Here is a 25,590-nt window from a genome sequence, read left to right as displayed (position 1 = left end):
TCAAGTTAAAGAAATAAAAAACAAAAATTAAAGTATATTATGTTGACACTACACATCAACACCAAACGTGACCGATAACGTCCCCCGAAGCATTGAAAAACACACCAAAGGGATGAAAAATTAAAAACAAAAAAAAAAAATTTAAAAAAAAAAATATATCTCTCGCCCTGTGGCTTCTTGGTATTCGACGACGACGACTCTCGGACCTGTGGATTGTGTCCCCATACTCAAAATAAATTTGTGCCTGACGTTGTATTTATACATCTATACCTACCTACACACTTTCCTCTACATCTGTTAATATTTTTTTTTCTCCTGTTGTGACCAGGAAGTTTGCGGAAGAGAAGATTCTTTAGAAATTCAATAGATTGATATATATATGTACCTATATGTGTGTATGTGATGGTGTTTTTTTTTTTTTTTTTACTTATACAAAATGCAGGCATTCATACAAACAAATGACCATCTCTATTTTTGAAGCCTGTGGATAACTTCAATACCTACTATTCTTTTGATTATGTTCATGGTTTTCAAGGTTTTTTTTTCATGCAAAGCATGCAATTTGTTTTTTTTTTTTTTTTTTTAATTATCAAAATTGCTTATTTTTTCATTTATAACTTTAAGTGCGTCTATTATGAAAATATTATTTTTTGCCGCTTCATTGTTTTTTTTTTTTTTTTTTTTGTTATGTATCCTTAACAATCACCAACTCCATGCATAATCCATTACTATTGTCATGCTCTTATCATTTCCTGCCCCTTCCATTACCTACATCAATTAAAAACGGAGTAACTTTTTTTGCTTTATTTTCTTCTTGGAAGGAACACTGAAGTGTTAAATATTTTATGTTGCTTACAAAACATGAATAGGTAGCAAAGCATAATTCTAAGCGCGATTCACGCGATTGATTTTTTTTTTATTATTAATTATGTATCTCTTGTGAAGCGCACTTTTTTGAAATTATTGGATATCTGTCATACAAAAACAATGTGATTATGATTTTTTTTGCGCGATTCAATGATAAGTAAAAGCTGGTCTCGGGAGGGGTATGATTGTCCCCCCACATGTGACTATTTTGAGCTATTAAAAAAATAACACAGAAATGACTTACCTGCATCAAGTGTGGTAATAAGTTTGAGAGATTCGAAAAAAAAATTATGCGTTACGCGTTACAATTTAGTTAAAATTTGTTTATCCCTACAGATGGGAAAATATGGTGCGGCACTTGCGTGATTCACTGCAAAATAAACGTGGCCTAAGAGAAAACATTTTGTTTATAGCAACTAATTTCATTAATTTATTAAAGCTTTTATTAAACCTTTGATATGATACGTTATGCAAAATTTAATGAAAGCAATACCATTCTAGAGGGGAAATCCTGAACACCATAATAAACTGATGTTTAGTTGTTTTGTGTGTTTTTTTTTTTTTTATTTCTTTTTGTATGAAAATTTGTTGATAAAGTTTTATTCTTACATTGAATATAGATTACCATATTTTATGACTGACTTTACAAAACACAAATTAGAGCAAAAAATAATTATGAAGTGCTTAGTTATAAAAAACAATATGAAAAGTGTGAAATTTTCAAAATAATAAAAAAAGAAGAACAAAAAAAACACTAAAAACCGACAAGACAAAAATCTATCAATAGCAAATAAAGGACGAACAAATGGAAAATTGTAATGAACCTTTAAATCTTTCGATTAAAAAGCGTCCTGTTGCTGTAGTTCCCCCTTCTTCATCACAAACAATTTCTGCGCATTATAATTTAACAAGTTCAACAAATTCTAATACTAATACAGCTAGTAATAATAATAATAATAATCCAGTATCAGAAGTTATAAATTCTCAACAACAATCTCACCAACAACAACAATCTCAACAACAACAACATTTATATCAACAAATTCAACAACAAGTAACACAATCTACACAGCAACAACTTTTAACAAGTAATTTAGCTCAGCAAAGTTTACATCAGTCACAAAATTATAATCAACAGCAACAATCAAATCACCACTTGCAACAACAACAACAACAACAACAACAACACCTACAACTCAAACTTGAAGAAAGTGAATTTAGTTCAAACGATCGAACAACTCCATCACCAAATTGTCGAAAACCAACCACCGATGAAAAACTAAACAACAATCAACAACAACAACAGCAACCGTCACCATCAATAACTCCACCAATAAATAATAATAATAATAGTGTTGCATTTAATAATTTTAATAACGTAGCTGAGCTTACAAATATTAGTGGAGTTAATAGTGCAGATACAACTTTAACGGACTTGTTGTTATTAAGACACCATCATTCTCATCTCCAGCAACAACAACAACAACAGAATCAGTTACAACAACAACAACAACAAGAATATCAAAATAATTTATTTATTCAACGTCAGAAAAATAACCTTGCTACTGACCATCAACGAGCATCATCAATCTCAGCAACAGTAACATCGCCACAACAACAACAACAACAACAATTGCCACATCCATTTCCCTTTCCATTTCAACTGGCATTGGATTCACCACAAACGAATCTCATCAATACATTTACCGATTCGCTTTCATTCAGTTTGGGACAGTCATCATTTCCTCCCCTTCAAAGTGCTTCTTCCTCCGAAAGTGCTGAATCGCATCTCTTTAAAAATCCGCTATCAGTTACATCGCAATCGCCATCTGGACGTGAAACTCCAAACTATATAAATCCTTTGGCAAATTTTCTCGATCAACATCAATCCCTCGACATAGCCAAAATGCATTTAGAACGATACTTAAAGCTTACCAATCAATTTCTTCAGCATACCGCAATTGCATCAGCAGCTGCACGATCGGCCTCTTCAAATTCCCCAAGCTCTGCTGATGCTATTAATTCCATAATTCACACAAACATTTTAACAAATAAGATCGCCACCAACAACCTTATTGCTATTATCAATAAATTGCTGGAGCAAAATATAATGTCCGAGTATTATTTCAAACGTGGCATCAGTCTGCAGGACCAGACGTCATCAAATAAAACACAACACAATTCGGTGGCGACTTTGAGTAGTAGTTCGTTGTTGTTATCACCACCACCGCCGCCGGTCGCAACATCATACCAGCAGCAATCACAGATGACATCGAATTCATCGCCATCGTTGTCATCGATTTCATCGTCATCCAATCCTCAGTGTTCATCGTCTTCGGCCTCATCTTCATCATCAGCTTTGGTATCATCGTCGTTTTCTTCATCGTCATCATCATCGATGTCAGCATTAGATGGAAATCATCATCATCATCAAAAAAGCACAACTATCCATAGTAGCAGTAGTTGCAGTAGCAATAGCAGTGGTTACAACACAAACAACAGCAGCAGCAATACAAATCATCAAGTTGTTATAAACGAACAACAACATCAAAATATCAGCCCTCGCCATGATACATCAACATCATCATCATCATCATCTACAGCACAACAACAGAGTCTAACAGCTAAGCAAAAGCTAAATGCCCTTAATAGTGTGACAGCGAATAGTGCTTCACAAGGTGGAACAACAAGCTCCAAGAACTTGAGCACACTAATTAAGGCACGGTTTGATGCTTTAGCTGCAGTTGCAGCATCTAGCGGAATTGAACCATTCGATTTAAGTCAAAGGTGGAAAATTAGTGTTATTTCAATATTCAATAAAGATGTTATAATTTTTATATATGGTTTTTTGTTTATTTTTTTTTTTTTTTATTTTGAGTATTTGCATTCCAACGGTGATAAGATGGTTGTGACACCAAGTCTCCAAAACTCCATCCAAATACTATTATACACTTAATTTATTATGTTTTCGTAATTTTTTATATACATTTTATTCAAATCTATCTTCACAATAATAATTTATGAAGAAGATGTTGCGGGTGTGACACTAGCAGAAAAGCGTACCAAAAACATCTTATCTTGCAATTTAGATGTAATAAATTCCAATTCAAAATATTGCTTTCTAGACAACTGAGATAAGAAAAAATACAATATTTAGGTTGCATATTGCATTTTGGGTCACACCCGTTCCATAGTCAAAATATTCAAATGACAAATCTTTAGTAGTTGTTTTTTTTCATACAAAACATAAATCAAACGGAGCTAGAAAGATATTTTAGACCATTAAACGTGATTTTGTGACAAAATTGCTTTTTTCTCATTCTTGAAACCGAAAAAAATTAAAACAAAACAGAAAATTTTTTTTTTATTTTGAAAAAAAAAAAAATTTAGATTTTTTTCAAATAAATTTTTCATTTTTCTATTTTTTGTCTCTTGCATTTTTAGGGGTCTAGATCAAAAAAATTCACCTAGCATACAAGTTAATGATTGCAAAGATAATTCAAATGACAAGAAAAAACCGCATATCAAAAAACCGTTAAATGCATTTATGCTTTATATGAAGGAAATGAGAGCCAAGGTTGTTGCCGAATGTACGCTTAAAGAATCAGCAGCTATCAACCAAATTCTTGGACGAAGGGTAAGATTAAATTTATTGTTTTATTTTTTTTTTTATTTTTTATATATAACTTTTAATTTTAAATATTTTTTGATTTTTTTCCTTGCATATATGAAAGACTAGTAAATGATTGTACAAAAAAAGAAGAAGTTTTAGGGATGGGTGGTTAGTGGCTAAACAAAAAATTCACACATTTCTTTGGGCCCTACCAATAATCAAATTTGAAGCTCACTTTAATATTTTTCATCTGTAATGTAAATTTTTTTACTATACCAAAAACCAATTTAATGGCCAGTTTAAAGGCTAACGCTCGAGTTTTATCGCCTTTAAACGGACTATTAAATTCGATTTTGGTGTGGTGAAATATGTAGAATTTAGTAAAATATTAAAGTGAGCTTTAAATTTGATTATTAGTAGGGTCCTTTGTCTTTTACTGCCATCAAATTTTACAAACGGTAAGAAAAAAGTTATGTATCACTCGATGAATTTCGAGGAAATAAACTTTTTAAAATGCATTTTTTTCGGCAAGGGGTTAACCTTGATATATTACCTAAAAGCATTCACTGTGAACTCATATCTGTAAACCAAAACTTGTTTACTTAAAGGAACTTTGGTCCGCACAAAGTAATGTTTAGATGCAAACAATTCAGCAAAAAGACCTCCAAGAAACTTTTAGTTCTTGAGTTGTGTATAGTTCTTAAAGAGATCTTCTTTTGATGTCTCACTCGCTGAATTTGGAGGATATTTTCTAAAAATGTATGTTTTTTTTGGCAAAATTTATTTTGCCCCGGGGCCCCGGCAGATCAACGTACGCCTCTGGTTATTAGACATCGAATTTCAGCGTGATTAGGGTAAATATTCATTAACATCAATCACCAATTCGGTTTTTTCATTCAAACAAGTATCTCCTCCACTTTACTCCAAACATTTTACGCAATATTTTGTTGTTGATTGATGTAAGTTCGCAATCATTTAAAAAACCTTCTCAAATGACTTCGTGGATTATGAGATCCATAAATGAGCACAAATGAGTGAATTCTTGCCATCACAACTACCCCCATCTATGCGTAGGAAAAAAAACTACTTCATCACTTTCATTATACTGGCCTACAAACATATATATGTAATTTTTTAACTCGTACGTAAAAAAAAACTTTTATTTTTATCTTTTTTGTTTTGGCAAAAATATATCAAAACGCAAAAAAATCATTTATAGTATTATTAAATATTTAAAAAAAAATGATAATGATTTTTTTTTTCTAACAATTTGAATGCGTTTTTAACGTTTTTTCCACAATTTACGAATTATAATGCAACTTTTGGGCATTTTAAATCAAACAAAAAAAAAAAAACTAAAATAGATAAAATAGAAACATTAAAATATTTATAAAATAAATCTTTTTTTTAATTATACTTTTTTTTGTTGCTATTTAAGTTTAACACAGAAAAATCACGATAGTTACATTTGTTTTCAATATTAAAAAAAAAAAAAAAAAATACAAATACAATTGAAGTAAATGAGAAGGAATTTTCAATATACTGGTAAAATGTACGTTATAATATATATTTATTGAAATTGAAATAATTAATAATATTTTATATAAATAAACATAACAATTTTTGTTTTATCTATTATCAAATGTAGATTTTAAAAAATGATAATAATTTATTTTAAATAAAAGAGGATCGTTATTTTTTTTTTCATTCGCCAAATCAACATTTTGCACACATACCTATAAATAAAAATTAAGAAAGTGTTTAAAAAAGAATAAAAAAAAATAATCTTAAAAAAAATCCAAAAACCTTAAACAAAAAAAAAAAACTTTTATAGTGGCACGAACTGACCCGAGAAGAACAAAGTAAATATTATGAAAAAGCGAGACAAGAACGTCAATTGCACATGGAGTTATATCCCGGGTGGAGTGCACGGGACAACTATGGTTATGTTTCGAAAAAGAAGAAACGCAAAAAAGATCGTTCGCCCGCGGATCCGGGAGGTATTGCATATGAGTTATTTATTTTCGTTTACTATTTTTACTTTTATTTTTTTTTATTATTACCTATTATGTATATTGACGAAATGAGTTTTTTGATCTTTTTTATTTCTTATAAAAAAAAATTGATCAAGATACTCATAACTCTCTTCATAATCTTCGTCTCCTTCAATTCTCCGAATATTGCATTGTCTTTTTTCATTTTTTCTTTAAACAAAATTTAATAAAATTTCTATCGATAATTGAAGGAGACTTGAAGTACAAAAAAAAAAATTGAAACAAATCATTAAGATATAGTAATTTTATATTTAAAATTTACACAAAAAAAGAAAACAAATTTCTTACCCAAAACAAGAAAACCAAAGAAAAAAAAACACAATTCACAAAACATTGCCTATTTTTTTTTTAATTTTGTTGATTATACAAAGAAACAAAAAAACTTCACATTCCATTTTTATTTGTTATACAAAACAAGTAAATCTTTTTATCATAAACAAAAAACTAATTGAATTTGAATTTTCAAAAAAAAAAAACTATTAGTTTGTTTGCCTTAGTTTATTTTTTATGTTCAAATTGTGTATTTTAACATTTAAAACAAAACAAAAAAAACTTTAAAAATATAAAGTTAAAAATCTGTATTATTCTATTGAGTTTATATATTTTAACAAATATCACAAAAAAAACTGTTTTTTTTTTTTTTAATAACTAAAATCAATCGGCCCAATTTTTAGTTCTAAAATGCATCACTGCAAATTGTTTAAGAAGCAAAATACAAAACAACTTATAGCACAAAATTGTGATTTTTTTAAATAATTTGATTCTTTACATTATATAATTTAATTTGCCTTAAGATGTTTATTTATTTATTATTTTAACAACAAAAAAAAAATACAAAAAAGGGGGATATGAAGATGAATTTTTTTTATTGAAATAATTTTAAAAAACAAATCTCTACTCGGTAAGTAGTTGTTGTTTAAGATTGCCAGAATGAAGTTTATTATAGCAAATACATATACACGTTAGCCACTGTAAAAGTTGTGCAAAACCATTAGGTTTTCGGACACAAATTCAAGCATTAAAGAAGATTTGGAAAGCTAAACTTTTAAAGTTCAACTTGTCAACTTCATTTAAAATTGGTACCCAAAGCGTTACCATTGGGGCAGCCGAAGCTGTACCCCGGGCTCTCAACGGATGCAAGGGCCCCACAAAAAATTAGGCAGTGAAGAAACCTAAATGTATGTATAAATAAAGTATAACTTTTAAAATATAACCTTTTTAAAACTCTTCGGTTTCATTTATGAATAGAGCTTTTAAAGAGATCTTTCATATCTTTAAACCAAAACTTATTTCGAGACTTTGATCCGAAAATGTTTGCATCCGAGTGCTAAAAAAAGAATTACTTGGTTGCAAAATAATTCAGCGACCAGAGCTCTAAGCAACGTTTGGTTTTCAACTATGAATACAGCTTAAAGATTCCTTTTTTTGAGAAAAGATTCCTTGATTAAGAGAAGAAAAAATAATTTTCTTGTCCGGGGCCTCAGCAGTTCAACGTTCGCCTCTGAGTTGTACCGGTACCAATGAAACAAAAAAAAAAAACAGAAAATTCTTAACCATTTGTAATGCCTTGGAAACTTCTGTAAAATTTTCAACTTTGTCAATTGAAAGTTGATGCTTTTTTTTAAATCAGTTTTCATATAATTTCGCGGTATAAAGTAGTTTCTATAAGGCTTTTTAGAAACTAAAATTTAAAGTGGATATTCACATGCTAAACAATTTTAAAGTTTAAGGAACTCATGTGTGAAAACTTTTGCGCCACGTTGTATTTAATTTGTTAATTTTTCACAAAAAAGTTAATGCTTTCTTGAAAATTAAATTTATTTCATTTTGTTTTTTCTTAAAACAATAAGTTAAGTTTTAAGTTAAGAGTTATTTTATTAATAAAAAAAAAACTTATATTTATAAAAAAAAAAACATAAGTATCAGTCTTGGGAATTCCTCCCTTACAAAAAAAAAAAATTAAAATATACTTTCTCAAAAAAATTAAGTTTTAAACACAAAATGAAAAAAAAATGGCCAAAAATTGTAAAACATAAACAAAAAAAACTATCAAAAAAATCTATTAATAGTTATAAATTGGCGCGAAAACAAAAAGGAAATAAAATTATAAAAGTTTATATTTTTATGTGTTTAGTATTTATAAATATTTTTTTTTCTTCTTCGAAAACTAACGTGTATTTAATTTGAATAATTTTTCAATCCAAATAATATCATCAACGCTTTTGTCCGCTCAACGATTAACAACATTCAATGAAAAAAATACTCAACTATTAAAAATAAATAAAAAATAAAATAGTGGCATGCACTTGGCCGTGAAGAACAGGCTAAGTATTATGAGTTAGCCAGACGTGAACGACAATTGCATATGCAAATGTATCCCGATTGGAGTTCGCGGACAAACGCATCCCGGGGCAAGAAGAGGAAAAGAAAACAAGATACCAATGATGGAGGTTAGAAAAATATTCAAAACAAAAAAAAAAAAACATTTTTTTTTAAATCTAAAAAAGCAGTTAAATAAAAAAAGACAAAAAAACATGGATATTTTACATTAATGGGAAACAATTTTTTTTAAATTCAGAATCATAAAGTACATATATATATATTTTATGAAGCATATGATTATTTTTTATCATATTGTTTATGCATTTCTATAATTTTGTTAATAAATATTAATATATATTTAAAAAAGGAAAAAAATCTATTGTATGTACTTTTATATCTTTTTTAAACTTCTTTTTATAATATTTATACAAATAATTCATAAAAATATTTCTCTTATACAAAAGAAATAAATTTATTGGTGTTATGATTTTTTAATAAACATTTTTTTCTAAGTTCTTTAATTAAAAAAAACCACATCAAATGAAGAAAAAATCACAAAAGAAAAACTTAATTTTATTATATAACAGATATAAATATATTTTGTTTTTTTTTCTAATTCTTTATCTATCAAATATATATATATTTATATATATGTATATATCTACATATACATTTAAGTTAACTCAGTTAACAAATAAAAAAAAAAAAAAAACAAACAGAAATACACTTGAAATTTGAGTAAAAATTGGGCTTACATTTGATTTTATATATATTTTAATTAAAAAAAAATTAAATTATTTGAATTGAAACAAAAAATAAAAATCGGTCTTCCAAAATTAAGTAAATAACGACACACATGAACCATCTAAATTTCTTATATATATATCTATCCTTTTCGAGCATGAAAGATTTATTTTTTTTTTTTAAGAGTCGTGCATGATTTCTTGTTTATTTCTTTAGTTTTAAGCTTATAAACATTAAATATTTTCTTTTTTGTTATTAATACAAATAATTTTTGTATTGCTTTGCATGCAGTAAGTCAGTAAGCTTTTATAGATATAATTTTTAATTGTTGATGTGTCTCTGCAGCAAAATTCTGAAAATCATTATTCTGCTTCAGATGCAAAGTTAATAAATAGATTTTGTGATTGGTGTATATATTCCTCTCTGAACTATTATTTGAAATATCTATTCATTACTTGAATTTAATTCAAACATGTCTCTATTTAAAGTGCGTACACACAATATCGCACAAAACAGTATAAACTGTATAAAATGTCAAATCCTAAATAACATTTCAGCTCCTTTAAGGCCTTTCAGAAGTGATTGTATGCTTATGTAAAGCTTTATGGCAGCTGAAATGTTTGAGTTGTGGTGTGTGGTGAATAGAAGAAAATACAAAATGTGATAAAATTATAATTCACATTTACAAAGAACATAGATTATTTTGAACCTAATATAACATGTTGATTTTCTTTTAATAAAAAGAATACAAACAAAAATTAAAATGTTTTGAATGAATTGTGGTTTTTTCTTCGATTGTTTTTTTTTTTTTTTTCTCAATATGTATGTATTTATATTATGTTTACACATGTATATTTCTATACATATTTCAGAAATTCCTGCATGCAATTTATGCAAATTATGTAGTTTTTATTTAATAAGCTTCTATTTTACTCATTTATGGTTGAATTCTTCTAATTCTTTAATAAAATTTACTATAATATTTTATTTTTATTTTACAAAATCTTATAATGTTGACAGCTCTATTTCGCTATTCGGTACCAAATACAAACAAACAAACAAAATCCCACTCAATCGGTATAATGTGCAAGCATCTTAAAAACTATATTTTCTGTTTGTTTATGGTTTAACAGTCATATTTTAAAGTTTTTTTTAACAGACTGTGTGCAATTTATGCATAAGCAATATTTTTACTTTGTTAACGCTTCGATAAAAATTTCTTTTCAACTCTCTGTTTGCTGAATAGTGAAATAGTAAATTATATAAAACTTTCAATAAAAAATTGAATTTTCTATTACAATTATAATAAAATATCAACAAAAAATAAAAATATGTGCAAACTTGAGAAAGCTCTAATGAAAATTTTTTGTAATACTTTTTCTGAGCCAGTAGCATTTACCAAAGAAAGAGTATAAAAAAAAAACTTACTAGCAAAAAAAATAATAAAGCACTCCCAATTCGATTTGCGAAAAGTGCTTCGCTAAGTTCATACTCTTTAAAAAGAAACCCATACAATATATTACGTAAAACCAAAATATTCTGACTTCTAAAAACAAGTAATTAGTTGCTTGTTTTATTGTAAGTTTCTCAAATTGTTAGCAAGCATATTTTCAAGTTTAAACAATTTTGTTTTTTTAATTTTTTATACTTTTTGCTAGTCAACAATTTAAAATTTTTTATTATAAATGTGAAATAAAATTTTTAATTTTATTTTTATTATAAGAATTCTTCATACCTACTTAATTTTTAATTTTTATTTTTTTTATATATATTTATTCTAATTTTTGTTTTTCCTTTCCGCGATTTTTTTTTACTTTTATAATCAAGGAAATAACATGAAGAAATGCCGTGCAAGATTTGGATTAGACCAACAAAATCAATGGTGCAAGCCCTGCAGGTATGTTTCAGCTTTATTATTAATTTATTATTATATATAAATTTATTATTATAGATGTATTTATTATTTTTTTATATAACTTATTTTCTTTAAAAAAAAAAAGTTAATTGATCAAACAAAAAAAAAAAAATATAAAATCTTACGATTCTTGTTTTACAACTACAACGACAAAAAAAATCATTGTCTATTCTCTATTCTATACACTCAGGCGAGAAAAATCGCTGACTTGCGGTATTTAAATATTCTGTTCTGATAAATTGATTTATCGTTGAAAACAAAAAATATTTAAAACTCAAAAAATGATGGCAACATAATAATTTTAATAAAGCAGGATTCTTTATTTTGTTATTATATATTTTGTTTTAATAATATTTATAATAATAATAATAATTATGCTTTGTTTATTTAAATTATCTTGCACATATTGAAATAGTTGATATTTATCAGGGTTGAATGCATGTGCCTAGAAAGCAAGAATGAAAAGATACAAAAAAAAAACAATTTCAGCAAATTATGAACAATTTTACTGCTGTACTAGAACGAGAATCGTGAAGGAGAGAAAGCTAGAAAGAAAGATAGCGAGAGATGAAAATTTAGAGCAAAAAAACAACTAAATAAAAGAAAGCAAATTTGTATGTGTGTACCTACTTGATAAATTTCAACCCAATCAATTTTAAGAAATTAAAATTAAATTAAGAAGTTTTCGATTTTTGTTCGAAATTAAAATTTTGTATACTCTAGTTGTATCGAAAGGCAAATTTGTATGACCAAAAACTCGTATACACCTGACTTGTACCCAAAACCTTAAAAGTATACAATACATACTACAAGACAGTTTAAGAAATTTGATTTGGTCAGAAGTCAAGAAATTGCACTTTATGCCTACAGTTTTTTTTTTTTTAATTTTACAGAATTTTGGTATATTTTTTTCGCGAGTAGTTAAATTCAAATAATACAGAGTTGTAAAAAAATACTTTTTTACAAATTTTAAAAAATTGCATTAAAACACAATCAATGCAAATTTGCGGATTTAAATTTGTTTCCATTATATTCGTCGAATTTCTTAAAATTTTCACTATTTCGCCCTACACAAGCTTTTCTACTTTAATTAGTATGTAAGTAAGTTAATCATTTTATTCACACATTAACTTACAACTAAATTACAAAGGTGAATTTTAAAGCTATGGCTAAGCCGTCAGCCTGGTTAGCAAATTTTTAAATTTTAAATTTGAATATAAAAATTAATTTTCAAACAAACATTTAGAAAAACATTAAATATTTAAACGTATTCTGAAATAATTAACATTCTATATTTTTAAATAGATTTTAAATAATTACTTATTTTTTTCCACTCGCAGTTTTTTAGTAGATCAATGGTCTCTTTCATGGATAAAATGAATGTTTTCCGAAGAAAATCAACCTTTGTGGTCTGAGTATTGGGCATATACCTACTTATAAAATGAAAGCAATCCTCTTTAGCGCGTAGATTACACAGGGAACAAAATTGGTTGAAGGTTGAAGCTTCCATTGTAAGAGTTGCCATTTAAAGAGAGAGCCTCACACCTTGCTTTAAATATATCAATGATATTTCACTATAGTTTAGTCAGTCTTGAAAATAGTTTCCTTTTTTCAAGTTGAAATTAAGTTGGCTGTATAGAATCCTGCTTTGAGACTAGAGCTGTAGCAAATCGTATGTATTCGTTACTAAAATGCGGGTATTTGCTTCAGTAACGAGTAACAAAACGTTACTTTCTAAACAGTATCGTTACTCGCATGTTTCGTTACTGGGTACTGAAGTAACGAAACATACGAGATATGAAACATACGAGTAACGACCCCATTCCAATTTCAATACTAAATCATCCGATATATGAGATACGAAACGAAGTGATACACTCAATTTGGCGCATTTAGCATCTCGTATCGATGTCGTTACCGTATTTGGAATGCTAACTCCAGATAATTATCTGCAGTTTACTTTTGTCTCGATAAAAACACTAGTGCCAAGGTATAGTTGAGTTATCGATAATAGTCTATACAGAAATATCAAAAGAGACGATTTAGTATTTTTTCTATGTGGCCGAAATATACCCATGTCGCAACCAATGTGTTTATGACCTTTTTGTTAATGGTCTTGAAATGTAGGTTAAAAAATTTGTTAATTTTCAGTGCAAAATTTTCAACTAAAAAAAAAGCCGAGAAAACGAGGTTTGAAAATCACAGTCAACAGAAAAAAAAAATGAAAAATTGTTCGACATGGTTGTATTGAAGTGTTAATATTCCGAGATCTGCGCGATGTACTTTTGAAATAAAGGTCTCTAAGAAATTGTGATAAGATAACTGAATGGATATAAACAAAAAATTACCAAAGTTTTGTCGAAAAAATAGAAAAAAAATAAAAAAAGTTTCCACGTTTGATTAAAAAAAAAATAGTATAGCTACCTTCAAACTCTTATAACATGAGAACGCCGCAACTTAAATCAATGTTTATGGCTTTAAAATGTAGCTTAAATTATACAAATTTTTTTTTTTGTTTTTTTCACCCTTATACCAACGTACAAAACATACTTAAAATACCAAACATACGAAACGTATCAAACATGCGAAACATACGAAACACACGAAATATACGAAAAATACGAAGCATACGAAAGTAACGAGTAACGATTTTATTGATGCGGGTACTAGAATCAAAAGTAACGTATACATGCGGGTACTCATTTTGTCGTTACTTTTACAGCCCTATTTGAGACTCACGAGCCATTCTGATATACGTATCCCGAGTGATGTTTTCATGTCATATAGCGTAACTAGGTGTATTTTGGGGCAGGTTAAAAAGTTTTTTTGTGAAGTTCCTATTAAATTTTTCAATTTCTTCATACTCATACCCCGAATTTGTGAAGCGTAACAAAGAGTTGATTTAACCACTGAATCAAATATTTTATGTTTCGCAAATAAACTTATTTTCTTGTTTGAAAACACATTTTTCCATGAAAAGTTGATCAAACTTTGAGAGCTTTTGGCTTTTTCTGTTAGATGTTGTTGGAAATCTAAGTTTGAGTTCAGTTTAACTCCCAAGTATTTGACATCTTTACTGACTGATTCTAGAAGATGACCATCATACTTCCATTGTCTTTCAGTGTGAACTCTTCCGGATGGTGCAAAAACCATCATCTTTGACTTTTCTGTATTGATTGTCAGTCCCCATTTTTGCAGTAACATGGTAAGCGATTAATCATTAGTTGCATGTGTTCTGGCGATTCAGAGAGTATGCCTAGGTCATCTGCATACAGCAACACATTTATTGTGACATTCGCAATCCTTACACCTCCAGGCAGTTCATCTACTATGTCGTTTATAAAAATAAGGAAAACAAAAGTGCACTGAGAAGACATCCTTGCTTCACACCTGTATTTGTGCCAAACCATTCAGAATAGGAGGTGCCATTCCAAACTGCTGCAGTAGTTTGGAATGGCACTTTAATATTAAAGCTAATTTAAGGCCAAAATAGACTTAAACTTAAAAGAATAGGAAATTAGACGAGTATTATGGAAACAAAATTTTAATATATTTTGCACCCAAACTTAATTAAATTAATTCAATTAAGATTTTGCCGGGCAAAGGAGTCCTACTTTAATAAACGGCAAATCCATTACCTATACATAACTCACGTTACATTCAAAAACTTTTCCAACTTTAATAAAAATTGATACGAAAAATTCTTTCTATCAGTGAAGGATACCCAAAATACCCATTACTTTCATAATAAAGTAAAACAATTTTTCTATACCAAAATTTATAGTAATCGAACAAAAGTTTTAAGATTACGACATTACACTATAGAGTTTTGCGGTTAAATTTAGAATCTTAATTTATTTTTAATGAAGAAACTTTTCAAATAAGTGACAAAATCTACATTTGTTCAATATTTCGAGCAATTATTTAATTTATATTAAGGTAACTTACGTTAAATTAATTTAGTTAATCATGTTACCTCCGATTAATTGTAACAAAAATTAAAGAATAAATTAATTTTCACTAAAATTATTTTAAAATAGAATCAAATAAACCTTTTTGTGTGATCAATATTGAAATGAAACCAAAAAATGTACACACATTAAATGCGCTTCAAGTTTGTGCTCAAAAAACTGGAATCTCTTTTTTCTTTAAATACTCAGTATTCCAATTTTTTTTCAGTTTAGGCTTTAAATTTTGTTTTTGATTTATTTTGTTCGTGCACCTTAATTAAGGAATCAATTTACCCTTAGCAAATAAACAAAATATGTATTCGTATAATTTCGATTGATTATTTGTTTGAAAAAAAAATTATAGTTTAAAATTTTTTTCTCTGTGGAAAGACGTATATAAGTTAAGCATTTACAATTCAAAAAAATACAACTTTTAAAACAAAATATAAAATAATTTTCTTAAATTTTTTGTTTGATTTGCTTTTGTTGTTTTTCTTTTTTTAAGTAAAAGTGATTTATATTCCGCGATTAACAAAAACCAGAACAGGAAAAACATTTTCCAATAGTTGAACAAAAAAAAACACGAAAAATCATTTAAATACGAAAATATTGTTGGAACGTTTCATTATTCTTTTCATCATAAATTATTCAAAACTTTTTTATTTTATTTTGAAACAGGGAATGTGTCATTCCACAAAGAAAGTAACATTTTTTTTTAATACAAGAAAAAACCTAAATATTTTTGCACACTTTTTCTTTTTTTTCTTCCTTTTTCAAAATACTTTCTTTTTTTTTTTTTGTTCTATACTTAAGAGACCTTAAAAAAAATTACAATGAAAAAACCTTATTCTCCTTAGAAACAATTTTGCAAACATATAGATTGTTTGCTTTCAATGCATCCATACAAATTTAAACAGTCTTATTAATACAGCTTTTAAGAACAAAAAAAAATAAAATAAAACAACGAATAAGAAGTAAAAGAATACATTATTTATTAACTTCAAATTTAAAAGACACAAACACAAAAAATAAAAACATTACTTAATTCTGATATTTTTTATTAATATTTTGGAACTTAATGTTATAAACAAAATAATGTTACATTATACATAATTTTAATTTTTTAATTTAAATGAAACTTTTCCAACAGAAACTGATTATTTACATAAATATGTTTTTTATGATATTTTTTTTTTGTATACAAATACATTTATTAATTTTTACTTATCAAAATGCAAGAAAATATTAATCAGAAGCATCATTTGTTTTTTTTTTTTTTTTAATATACTAAACTATACTATTTCTATACTAAGTTCGTTAAGATAGTATTTTTAACTATAACAACTTTTATTTTAAGTTTTCTCCTTATAATTTTTTGAAACATGTTTTTGTTTTTTTTTTATCTTCGATCTTTTTATAACCCAGAAATATTTTACATAAAAACGGCTGGCGTGTTTAAGATTAAGGTGAGACTTAGTATCAGAAGAAAAACAAAATAACCTATGTGTTTACAGATTTCAACGATCTCACCGTTAACAAATGTTTATAATTATCACTATCAAATGGCTTTTTACTAAACAATGTGTACCAAATATGTTATAAGACGTTGCCGTTGTTTTAAAAAATGGTCTAAAAATATTATTATTCAAATAAAGAACTACTTGGTTCAATTTGTCTTCTAATATTAAAAGGCTATAATTGATTTTGGGTTAAAGTTAAGTTCCAAAAAATATAGAGAATAATTTCGTTGAAAAAAAAAACAAAACTAGCACTTCAGCTTCGATAAAGGTTAATACCGAAGCACCATTTCAACTTCTGTTGAACTTTAGTAAGGTTGTTGGGCATAACAAATGAAGAACGTCGGAAGAGCTTGTATAGCTCTTTAGTACAAGTCTTATCGAAATTATAGAAACAACGACAAAAACAAACAATATTCCTGAAGCTTACGAAATGTTTGGTATATCATTTTAATAAAATTATTACGAATATTATTACGAATTATAAACTGAATTAAACTAAATCAGAATTACTAGAAAATTAAAAAAAATTTAGTATATTGGTTTGTCATTAAATTTTTGAGTTAATCTCAAGTACAGAAATTTAATTTAAATTTATTAATGTCAAATGTCAAAAGCAAAAAACAAGTACAAAATTGGTAATTTCTTTTAAGATTCGTTACCAAAATATTTTAAGCTCTTACCGAAAAACTCGATACAGTTATAAAAGCTTGTTAACCAAGTCTTTTCTTTTGAAGAGTACACTTCTTTAAGTTCATTTAACGAAACTTATTCGAAAAAAAGGCTTTCTTCGGTCGAGTTTCTTTTAAAGTATTTAAGAATTTTTTTTTTAGAAGTTGTAAAACAAATTCGATTTTCTATTAAGTAATTTGGTTCCGAAACAAGCTCTATACAAGCTATCACCTGCGAGATTTCAATTTACAGAAGCTGTTGTGTTAGTTGGGTTTTGCTTGATATTCATAGTTTTCGTAAAAATTTACAAATAATTGAAACACATTTTACCGCTTCTGATTTTAAATGTTACAACAGGTTGTATCTACTCACCGGATATGTTAAGAGTTTTTCTTTATTCAAATTTAAAACTAAACCTAGGTCAACACTCAAAAACTTATCAATTTATAGGCGCATCCCAACAAATCTTCAAACAAAATTTTTAACATTGAGTCAACTATGTATTGACTTTAAATCAACACACATCTCACTAAGTCATACAAAAATCCAGCTGCCTTTTTCTATTATTTTATGATTTTTCAAATTTGTTTTAAGTTACCTTAATCTAATATTATCCTGGGCTATGAAATGATCATATATCTAAACCATTTAATTAACATTATGTGTATATATCCTGGTCCTGGTGTAGGTGTTTTGTTTTATTTTTGAGTTATAAAAAAAGTACTTTAAATATTAAAATCTGAGCATAAATTTATATACGTCTTTTTAATTTAAAACCTAAAATAATTACCTGCTTTTTTTTTAACATATATTTTGACGTTGTATGAATAATTATACAATTATGAAACAAAAAATCAATATATACTTTATCCTGTGAGACATGCAAAAATTAAACTCTTCCCCTCTTTATACTTTATCCTCACTTCACTTGTGCTTGCCACGATGCGACGACAATCAATACAAAAATTTAAAAAAAATATATATATATATACATATAAAATAAAAAAAACAAAAAACAAACAAACCTATAGCCCTGGTTTGCCAGTCTTACCGTCGTCAGGAGCGCCTGTCTCTTCTGTGGGGACTGTATTAATACCTAACTCATCTTCATCGTCGTCATCTTCAACGTCGTCTTCAAATCACCTACAGTTGATGGGCTCGACGGCGACGGGTCACATTGGATCACAATCAGGCGGCCTAAATCAAGGACCCAACGGACCTCAACAACCATCACCGACATATGTAAATTTATAAGGCAAACAGATCTTCTAATAAAACATGAAAGCAACACAATTATAATTTTAAAATGATGTCTAGTTTCCAAAACTCAAAACAAAACAAAAATCTACAAAATTTAGTACACAATCCCTATGGTGCTGAATGTTTTAGAACAAGCAATAATTTTATCGGAAGAGAAATGAGAAAAAAAAGGCCAAAAAGTCAAGATTAATATCTAAATTCATAAAAAAAAAAACAAATTTCTGAAGAAAGAGAGTCAGAGAGAGAGAGAGAGAGTCAAAGACAGAGAAAACTTCACTCTTAAATGAAAGCAAACAGACATAGCCAAAAATAAAAACGAGAGCAAGTGAAACATTACCAAAAGCAAATATTTTGTGCCTGAACCTGATCTTGGATTTTCTCGTATGAAATAAATTTTTTGGTGTCTTAATGTTTTTTTTTTTTTTCTCAATAATACAATTATGATATTTATACCTTTATATGTAAAGAAGTTTTGTTGTTGTTATATGAATTATTTTAACTATTTTTTTTTTGTTAACTTTGTTGATATAAATATATAAAACTAAATATTAAAAACTTTAATTAATTTATTTATTGTTTAATTGAAAAAAAAAAAGTATTTTGTTAATATGAATGATGTTAGATGTTAGAATGTATCAAATCAATGTGAAAAGCATAGTTGTTTGTATATGTTTTTTTTTTCTTCTTTTTTTTTCTTTTTTGCTTTGAGAGAAAAATTTTTAAATTTGTATAAGAAATAGAAAAAATTTCTTGCACCATATAATCTCGGCTCAAAACCAATTGCTTCTTTATTTTCAACTAGTTTAAAAAGGTTAAGCTTCTAAAAAGCCTTACATAGAAACTGGACTAAATGTAACTTTTGTAAGGTTTTAAAGAAGCTGAAATATTAGTTGGAAGAAATCATCTACTGACTTTTTGAATGCGAAAAACCAACCATAAAGTAGGTGGCTATTTTGTATTGTGCTAAAAAAAAAAAAAACAATTGACCGTTTGAAAAAAAGTTTTTTTTTTAAGGATTGTCAACCACGACAAAATAAAAGTAGAACGAATAATTTTGGTAACAGCCAGTTCTTATTTTTATAAGAGTTTCGTTAAAAAAAAAAGTATACTTCCTGGTCATAAGTTCATGCACAACTGGCAGAGTTTTTGATTGAAACTCTTATGAAAAAAAGTAAAAAAAAAAAATCACGTACAGACATACAAAGTCAACTAAGAAATTGTATGGTTTCCAAGGTCCAAGTCCTTGCAGCAAATCTACAAAACTTAATGCATTAAGAATGAATGCAAACCTTCACTTATGGCACATCTTTTCCAAATTAAATTAAAAAAATTGCATATGAAAATTTGAATTTTCACGTATAGAAAAAAAATTTGGCTTTTTGTCGAGAAATTCACCCAAATGCCAAAAACAACTTTCGCACTACTTTTTGCACCGGCATTTCTGTATACGAAATATTCTTTTTTGAATTTTATTCTTACGTCGTCTGCCTTCAAAGACAAATCTGCACTTTATAAAATAAAATTATATTTTGAAGTTCAAAAAAAATCATTTCAAAAAACATAAGATTTAAATTTTGGCTGGAATTTTGTTTTGTTTTACATTTGGTTTTTCCAAGATAGATGTTTAAGAATAAAAAAAAAAACAATACATTTTATAATCAGTGATAATAATTGTAATTTTAAGGTGGTTTAAACATATTTCGTTTTAGAAATATTTTATATTGTAATTTCAAATAAAAAAATAAACAACATCTATGCGAAATCTTGACACATTTTTTTGATTCTAAAATCATGCATCCTTCAATAATAAAATTGATTAATAATATTTTTGCTATATAACCTAATTTTTTTTTGTTAAAAAATTATTTTTTGATGTTTCTGATTGATGTTTTTTTTCCGTTTTGAATAAAAAAAAATGTGGTTTTATTTATTTTTCTCTTCATATTTTCATTTTTGTTCTAATCAATCTCGATGTTTTATTTTTTGACGTTGATGTCTTATGTGTCTGGAATAATTTTTTTCTGTAAATAAATAAAAAAAATAAAAAGAATTAAAACGCTTCTCAGCATTTTTTTTTTATTTATTTTTTTTTTTTTTTTTTGAGATTAAAGCACGATTCGTATTTTTTTTTTTTTTTTTTTTGAATTTTTTGTCACAAGTTGTGTTTTGACAACATTTGGTTTATGTATGAATATATTTTTTTGTCACAAATCAGGCAGTTTTTTTTTTGTTCTAGACCTTAAAGAATTTCTGCTTGCTAAACGTAAAATTGCACTGAAATTATGATCCGATTTTATTTTTAACTGCTTTTAAGAGTGGCTACAACTTGGTTTTTTTTTTTTCTTATAATATTTAAAAATGGATATTATTTTACTCTCCATTTTATATAGAAGTTGTGAGAATTTTTTTTCCCTTTGCATGTGTTTTTTTTTATTAAAAAATAATTAAGAAATAAAACTATTATTATTTCATTAACTACATACATGTTTACTAATTGAAACTTTTTTTTTTTTTTTGATATTTCTTTAGGCGCAAGAAAAAATGTATAAGGTATATGGAAGTGGACGGTGATGATAACAATGATTTAGATAATCATATGAGCGATGATAATCTGGGTAGCTGTGGTAGTGTTGATGATGCAAAAACACCAGATGACGATAGTGAATCATTAAATCAGTCATTATCAAGCCCAGGATGTTTGAGTGGATTGTCTAGTTTGCAAAGTCCATCGACAAGCTTGGCAAGTCCACTTAATTTGCTTACTAGTCCATCAACACCGAATGCAGTTTCGAATCCAAATCCAAATAATAATAATAATGGTTGTAATAATAGCAGTGGCGTATCGAACTCGAATTCATCAACTGATCAACAACAACAACATCAGTCAAGCACTCAGCAGCAGCAGCAGCAACATCATCAGCAACATCACTCTCTAAGTCATCAATCTTCTTCTTCTCCCGCTTCACATCAACAACAACAACAACAGCCGCCTCTGCCAAAGCCGCATCATCACCAACAACATCACATACCAATGTTTATTGATACTAGCCGCAGTGCGGCAGATAATGCGAGCTGCAATAATATACCCTCCGCATCAGCAGTTCATCAAATGTTACATCAAAACGCAGCGGCGACAGCAACGTCTTCATCTAGCCCATCCTTTTCAACTCTTCCATCAGTTAAATCGATTGCAGATCGCATGGTTCAATCGTTATTGAATAATGTCAACATAGGCAATCGATTGGGTCACTTAGCGTCTATGGGAATAGGGCCACAGTCTCAGGGAGATCAATCAGGCATGACTCCTCCTCATAGTCATCAAACTTTAAATTCAAATTCGAGTATAACCGATACGAAGCCACCTTCAATGATTCCTCAACAACAAACACAACAACAACAACACCAACACCATCAACAACATGATTCGGCCAGTGGCAATGTTGCAATTACTTCAACAATTTCTTCCAACACGAACACAAATTCAAGCCAAGAAGACGATAGCAAAATGAAATTAGACAGTAAACTTTTGCCCCCTCAGTCTAATACAAATAAAAACGTGCAATCATCATTAGCAGCATCGGGCATTGGATCAGGAGGATCAACGGCGGCAGTTGCAGCAGCAGCGGCCGCCTCCAATTCCTCTTCGCTAACATCTTCGCTTTCGTTCTCGTCGTCGTCTTCATCATCTTCATCGTCGTCCTCGTCATCATCATGTCAGGGCGGTAGTAATGTTACGTCAGCGTCATCATCGCCGTCAGAGATATTTTTCGAAAAGGCCATAAGAAATCCTGTGGGTGCAAATCCTCGAGATGTCAACAATCCGCTCAGTATTAATCAATTAACTAAGCGTGATTACAATATTCATAATAATAATTCACCGCCAATGATTTTGTTGCAGCAACAGCAACAAAATTCGATGGGATTACATCAACAGCAACATTCTACCGCTACCCACATGCAACAACAACAACAACAACAACAACAACATACTCTAACTGGAATATCAAGAAGTTCAGCTTCATATGCTAAATCATCATTTATTACTGGTCAAAATACAGTAGCTAGTCCATCGCCATCCGATAATCTATGTTCAGATAAAAACCCTCCAACACAATCTTCTTCTTCTTCTTCACCAACAATTCCTATTTCGGGACAATTATCTAAGTCTTCTTCTTCTTCATTTTTAATGAAATCAACACAACAACAACAACAACACCAATATCAGCTGCACACGACCTCTGGATCTGCATCTGGTTCTAGCTCTTTAACATCAGCCTCGAACCCAAATGCTTCCATTACCTCCAGTCATAATCAACACAGTCATCAGCAACAGCAGCAGCAACAGCAACAACAACAACAACAACACCAGCATTCCCAACATCACGCATTCGCTTTAAGTCAACAACTACAACACTTCAGTCATCATTTTCCGCTAACTGTTTCTACAGGAACTAATTCTCTAACAAATAGTTCAACTTCAGCAAATAATAATGGCACCAACAATCATGTTGTAACCACAAAACAAACAAATAGCAGTAGTGTTGGTGTTGGTGTTGGTGTTGGTACAACAGCCACTACAACACATCATCGGACTTCAGATGGTGGCGAAAGTGGAGCAATAAGTGTAACATAACAGTACGCCGTTCTCGCAGATGCCGCCACCGTCATCGCTATCGTCCATATAAATCAACAAAAAGCCATAATAATTGCTGCAGTATTGGCAGATCTTAAATTTATAGAATTTATTATTCATAAGCTTCTTCCTCGTCCTTCTCAAGTCAAAAAGTCACACACAATAAGATTGAAATGCATTTTAATTATTTTTGTTTGTTTTTATAAAAAAAAATTCAAATATCAAGTCGTAGCTTGGAAATCAATTCTTTTTAAAAAAAAAATATATACATAAAATTACGATTTCCCGTTTAGCTGTATGGAGTAAATTCATTTGTAATGGGCGTGACACACAAAATCTTAGTTTTTACCATTCTCATTAGTATGTACCTAAATGACTCTAAATGTGTAGAAAGATGTTTTAAGCTTGAAATTAAGAAATAATTCCTGCTACATCTTTCAAAAATATAAAAAAAAGCTATAAGCTATTTTATTAAGTGATTGAAATAATTCATTTTTTGTCACACCAATTACAACGGGAATATACCTTTTAGTTTGATGAGTAATTCCAAATGTAACGGGTGTGACACAAAAATCTATGTTTTACAATTCCCATTTTTATATAAATCACTTTAAAAAGTATAAATCAGCTCATCACAATAAATTTTGAAAAGGATATAATTCGCTTGACATATTAAATTGCGTTATTGTGATGAAGCAAGATATAATAAAATGTAGAGTTAATCAATCTCTAAACATATGAAAAAAAAAAAACTATCAGCTATTTTATTGAGTGATTGAAACAATTAGTTGTTTTTGTCATGCCCGTTACAATGGGAATACACTTTAATTTGAGTTTGATGGGAAAAAATAAATTTCAAATTTGTTTTCTAGTCAAATTTTAATAATTGATTTTTTTTTAACCACACTTACTGTTGGAAACGTTTAATTTGAATTAAAATGTCTATACAAAAAAAAGAAAAACATATTAAATTTCCAAGATAATGTTATATAAAAGCCCGATTGTTTTTGTTTATTTCACAAAATCATATATCATATCAGCGAGGTAATCTGTCGGAGCGGAAATTCTCCAATTTCATACGAAATATAAAAACTGTTCGATTCGCCTCCGACGGATTACCTCGCTAGGGCCGATAGTTTTTTTTAATTTTAAAATAAAGAGAAAAAATTATGTTTTTTTGAATAAAAATATTTAAATGAAAAAAAAAAATTAAAAACAAAAACAAATCAAACAAAGTGTGCCACATACAATTATGATCTGCCATATTTAATAAAATATTTATATATTTTCTTAGTTGTTTTACAATATCTTTTACCTTAAAATTAAGAAACAAAATTATCAATTTATGTAAAAAAAAAACAACAAATTTAAAAGAAAAAAAAAAGAGAAAACAAAACTACTAGAAGTGAAGAAAAGAAATGGAAAACATGGAAATGCCAATTTAAATAAGACTGTATATTTAAATCAAATCAAAATTAATTTTGCGTATATACTAAGTTGAACAAAAAAGAAAAAAACAAATTTTCAAGGTGACATAAAAGTGATCATTGGTATTGTCAACTTGCTCGTATTTCGGAAAAATCCTTAATTTGTGTAGACTTCATCATTTTTGATTCTGACTTGTTTTTTTTTTAACGTTACATCTTTATATGAATGAATCATTGATTAACATCGTGATGGCTTTTGCGCCACCTTTTAGATTACATTATAATGCTTGCATTTGTATATAATTATGTGCAGGGTGTCCCGTAAATTTAAGAGCTGATACTTTGGTATATTCTAAGAAAACAAAATCGTTCTACAGCAACACGCTCTTAATAGAAATTTCATACCACTTAGCAATGAATTAAGAAAACGTTTACTTTGGCATTCCTTTACTCATGTTTATAATAATTTCTCTGTTAATAATGGTAGATAAAAGTTTTTATTTTAATAATAACCAATGTTATTCTTTGTAACTAAGTTTTTAAAATGTTGACATCTTTTTTCGTTGCTCAGATTATAATTTTTATAGACTGTTCCTCTTTGTCTTACCCTGATAAA

General features: G+C 28.2%; 1 protein-coding gene across 15 annotated transcripts in view; it reads left to right on the top strand.

Annotated features, from left to right (window-relative positions):
* The window catches only part of LOC129920705 (protein pangolin, isoforms A/H/I/S), a 123,829-nt gene extending 99,257 nt beyond the window's left edge, over positions 1-24,572 (top strand). For 6 of the 15 annotated variants that reach the window (XM_056002238.1, XM_056002235.1, XM_056002234.1 and 3 more), the window contains 4 exons: positions 4,312-4,504; positions 6,315-6,480; positions 11,428-11,497; positions 21,444-24,572. In XM_056002238.1, coding sequence (XP_055858213.1) covers positions 4,312-4,504; positions 6,315-6,480; positions 11,428-11,497; positions 21,444-23,547 — 2,533 coding nt within the window. In that variant the 3' untranslated portion in view covers positions 23,548-24,572. Of the gene's footprint in view, positions 1-1,384; positions 3,655-4,311; positions 4,505-6,314; positions 6,481-8,830; positions 8,985-11,427; positions 11,498-18,685; positions 19,169-21,443 lie in introns of those variants that run through there. The other 9 variants (XM_056002231.1, XM_056002230.1, XM_056002239.1 and 6 more) reach the window with 7 other exon arrangements.
* Positions 24,573-25,590: the final 1,018 nt, after the last annotated feature.

This window comes from Episyrphus balteatus, chromosome X, assembly GCF_945859705.1.
Source record: "Episyrphus balteatus chromosome X, idEpiBalt1.1, whole genome shotgun sequence".
In the NCBI taxonomy this organism is placed as follows: domain Eukaryota; kingdom Metazoa; phylum Arthropoda; class Insecta; order Diptera; family Syrphidae; genus Episyrphus; species Episyrphus balteatus.
The sequence above is the reverse complement of the archived record's forward strand: the minus strand, read 5'-3'. Positions and strand labels throughout refer to the sequence as shown.